Source organism: Pelophylax lessonae (assembly GCF_965119305.1).
Source record: "Pelophylax lessonae genome assembly, chromosome: 1".
Lineage (NCBI taxonomy): Eukaryota > Metazoa > Chordata > Amphibia > Anura > Ranidae > Pelophylax > Pelophylax lessonae.
In genome coordinates, this window is record NC_138768.1 from 169,721,737 (window position 1) to 169,726,263 (window position 4,527).

The window sequence follows — 4,527 nt, forward strand, 5'->3', positions numbered from 1 at the left end:
TCTCTCCTCTCATACCGTAGCTGTCAGAGGGTGATCTCAGCCCCTCCCCTCTGCAGTTTACACAGAAGAGCCCGGTAGATTAGATTAGAATAGGTTTAGCTGATCTGCCGCTCTGCTGTCCTCTTTTCCCTGGCCGACAGCTGGGGGTTACCGAAGCGCCGATGTACCGAAGGTATTTCCCACAATTCTAATCGAACACCCAGCGCTTCTGTATACTCTGCAGAGGGGAGGGGGTGAGATCCCCCTCTGACAGGTACGGTATGAAAGGAGAAAGACAGCAGGGAATCAGCTGAGAGCAGAGCGGCCATGTAAGGAAGGTATTTCACAGTATTAGATTACAAAAACACACTGGACATTATTTAAAACGCTAATAAAGTGCATCCTAGGATTTTTCATACACTAAACTAGGGCTTATTTTCGGGGTAGGGCTTATATTGCAGCCCGCCCCGATAATCGAGATAGGGCTTATTTTTGGGGTAGGGCTTACTTTCGGGGAAACACGGTAGGTGTTTGCAAAGGGTGGTGGCTGGTTTGGAATATCATGCTCTTGCATTTTCTTTATCTTTAATAGAACAAAGAAAGATTTGGCAAGTCTGTGTAGAGTAAGATGTTAAAAAAAAAAAAAAAACCCCGTCAATTTACATTGAAGCAAAAAGATGGGAGGCGTGTGGATGATAGTGCCATCTCCTCCGTTCACTGATCCTGTGTCCTTCATAGAAACTGTAGTATGTTTTCTCTGAAGGATGGATCATGTAAGAAAGGGCAGGCATAGTCAATGGTGAGAGCTCATGGCAGACCCTTGGCTGTAATAACCCCCGCCACACCTGATGGATAACACAAGGGACACATCATACTAACTGCAAGTTACAGTGGGTATAGAAAAGAATCACCCCCCTTTTTAAAATAGTCACATTTCGTTGATTTGCAGCCTGAAATGAAGATACAGTTTTTGTTTTATCCAGCTATATTTACTAGAGCAACGTATAACATCCAAGTGAAAGATATAACCCCCACATGTCAGAAAAAAAACAAAAAAAAACAATCACGGAGTTGGAAGAAGGATCATTCAACCCGACCCCCCTTAAGTCAGTATTTTGTTGGACCATCTTTTGCTTTAATTACAGCCTTTAGTGTTGGGATATGTCTCTACTAACTATGCACATCCAGATTTTGCAATATTTGCCCACTCTTCTTTGCAGAACTGCTCAAGTTAAGTTAAGTTTGATGGTAACTGTTTGTGGACTGCAGTCTTCAAGTCATTCCACAGATTTTCAATGAGGTTCAAGTCTTGGCTCTGTCTAAGCCATGTGAAGACATTTTACCTTTTTCCCCTTCAACCTCTGTATCGTAGTTTTTGCTGTGTGCTTTGGGACATTGTCATGTTGGCAGGTAAATCTTCTTCCCATTGACAACTTTCTATTAGAGGGCAGCAGATTTTCTTCAAGAATTTAATGGTATTTTGCCCCATCCATTTTTCATTCTATCCTGACAAGTACTCCAGTCCCTTTTCCAGAGAAATACCCCTATAACAGGATATTACCACCTTCCTGGCTTTACTATACAAATGGTGTTATTTGGTTGGTGAGCTGTTTGGGATTTCCGCCAGACATTTCGTTGGTGATGAGGCCAAATAATTTAATATTAGTTTCCTCTGAAAAGTGTTATGGTCAATGTGGCCTCAGAATCTTCAAGGTGCATTTTTAGGTGGACAGATGAGACTAAAATTGAATGATTTGGTCCCAACACCAAACGATATGTCAGCATGATTTCAAAGCCACACATCAGTGCGATTTGCACTGCCGATTTCATTGTGGCTTGTGACCTAATTTAACAAAAGTCTATGCAAATCTCAATGAAATTGGTAAAAAGTAGTGCAGGAACCTTTTTCATATGATCCATTGCTGGCAATGGGGCACGAGTTGCCTTGTGATTTAGAACTGTCAAGTCGCATGACAAGTCGCACTGGTGTGAACGGGGGTTTATGGTTTAAGGCAGGGGTCTTCAAACTATGGCCCTCCAGTTGTTCAGGAACTGCAATTCCCATCATGCCTAATCATGTCTGTGAATTTCAGAGTTTTACAATGCCTCATGGGATGTGTAGTTCTGCAACAGCTGGAGGGCCGTAGTTTGAGAATCTCTGGTTTAAGGCATTTGATGCACACAAAGTGGATTTATATCCTTTGCCATTCTAAAAGTTTTTGTGACTGGAGTTCAGCTTTGAGTAATATGAATAATTTATCTAGCAATTATTTTATGCAGCAATTTTATATCAAGGGGTTTGTGTTTTCAGATCAGCGGCAGATATATTTTGGATTGCCCCATTTGCTTGTACTGAAAGCATTTATTCAAAATTAATATTTTTTAGAAATGCCTTTTCTACCATTTCCTATTTCTGTGTATTGGTGCAAGCCATTGTTATTGATTTTTTCTTAACAACTTCTGTAGAATTAACCTATGTATAGCCAGCCTTCCGAAAAAATAGATTTTGTTTTTGACTTTATAATTTGACTTTTTTTATAGGAATCAAAGGATCCTCCACCATGGAAGTGGATAATATTAAAGGAGAGAACAGGACTAGCATTTCTTCTGTGCCCCTCTCTAGTACAGTAGAGCGGAATTCTCCATTAAAAGTAGAATCTGAAAAACCTCGTTGCTCTAGCACGCCCTGTTCCCCAATTCGTAGAACTGTTTCAGGTTATCAGATACTTCACATGGATTCCAATTACCTGGTTGGCTTTACTACGGGAGAGGAGCTTCTAAAACTAGCTCACAAATGTGCAACCACAGAAGAGAATTCTGGGGAAGCTTTACCAACATTTCGTGCCAAGCAACATGACTCTGGACTCTCTCGCTCATCTCGGATATACAAAGCTAAAGGTCGACACTATCAGCCATATGAAATTCCTTCGATCAATGGGCGAAGGCGAAGACGAATGCCAAGTTCAGGCGATAAGTGCAATAAAGTTATTCCATATGAGTCTTACAAGGCAGCACACGGCCCTTTGCCACTTTGCCTTCTTAAGGGTAAGAGAATGCATTCAAAGTCCTTGGACTACCTCAACCTAGATAAGATGAACATCAAGGAGTCAGCAGATACTGAAGTTTTGCAGTTTCAACTTCAGCATCTCACACTTAGAGGTGACCGTGTCTTTGCGAGGAATAATACATGAATAAGAAGTCTGCTTTGTTTGGCACCTGTCTTGTTGCATATGGGAAATGACTTTGAGAAACACCGTCTGTGCTACACGTGGAAGGCTTGGTCTACATTAGTGGCACCTGGGAATGACTTCTCAATTCAATTCACTTGATTCTAAGCAGCAGAAGATACACCACTTGGTTGGAAAGGCTGATTCGTGTGAATCTGATTTCTAGCCATTTCTAACTTGAAGGAAGAAGACTTTTATCCTAGAATTACTACGGATTACAATGAGATAATTATTTAATTTGTGAATGATTTACATTTATAAGGACTTTATCACTTATAGCTAAAAAAAAAAAAAAAAAAAGTTTTCTTGACTATTCCTTTAGATTAACTATGTTGTGTTTGATGAATTTTAGATTAATCAATGGCTGACTGGTCAGGATTTAGATACTGAACACAGTTGTAAGTATTTGTTTTGTTGCTTATTTTCAGAATGTCTTTAAATGTATATATTAGTTTTAATATATAGCTGTATCAATATATAGTCAGTACTTGACACTTGATCTCTGGAATCGAATTCAATAAGAATTTAATGGCTTTCTGCTTTATACATATTTTCCTTTTAAGCCCAGAGCAGGTTACATGTTTACCATAGTTTTAAATATTTAATTTAAATTACAACTGATAATTAAGGAAATTAGGCAATATTTATATTTTTTAATTAGTTTGCCAGTGCTTGAGCATACTAGCAAAATATTAAATGCAGTAAGTAAGTCTCCAATAGCTTGTATGTCAGAAAGTACCAGTATGGAGTGAATTTATTTAAGGCAATTGCAGTATGTGCTATATTGCTGTATTCTCTTCTCTCTCAGCTGTGGCCTTTAATAGGCATTGTGCAAATTGTAGTAACCCAACCAGGCAATGCCAAAACTATTCAAGCACTGCTAAACTCTGGCTGTGATAGATAACTGTATGTCTTTTACCCTTTTTACAGTGATGCTTACTACCTTATTTATCAAAAGTCTTCTAGCAAGATTTTTCTTTTTTGCTGCCAACTGAAAGCAGCTTATTGTGCATTTTAACTTCAAATCTGTTTCCTGGCATGTCTCGCTGTATACAGTTTTGTTAGGCAAATTATTTTTTGAATGTGTCACAAAGTTTTTCTACCTGGGGACATTGGCCGTAACGTCACTTCTGTTGCAGGAGTTTATGATTAACCGCTGTACGCGTGAAACGCGTCGCCCTCTTTCCCCCACTGTATATTGTCCTGCCTTGGATTTATGTTAACCGTTCAATAAATTGGATCCTTTGGGAGTGCAGCCATCTGGACATCTTTCTTAACCACCTAAAGAGGTTGTAAACTCTGCAAAAAAAAAAAACCCTGT

The 4,527-nt window shown here is 39.3% G+C and overlaps 1 protein-coding gene across 1 annotated transcript; it reads left to right on the plus strand.

Moving 5' to 3' along the window:
* Nucleotides 1-2,540: 2,540 nt before the first annotated feature.
* MACIR (macrophage immunometabolism regulator) lies at nucleotides 2,541-3,211 on the plus strand (the record flags this gene model as incomplete). Its single annotated transcript, XM_082253905.1, has 1 exon — nucleotides 2,541-3,211. The coding sequence occupies one exon, from the start codon at nucleotides 2,541-2,543 to the stop codon at nucleotides 3,168-3,170; it is 630 nt and encodes a 209-aa protein (XP_082110031.1). The 3' UTR covers nucleotides 3,171-3,211.
* Between the last annotated feature and the right edge of the window lie 1,316 nt (nucleotides 3,212-4,527).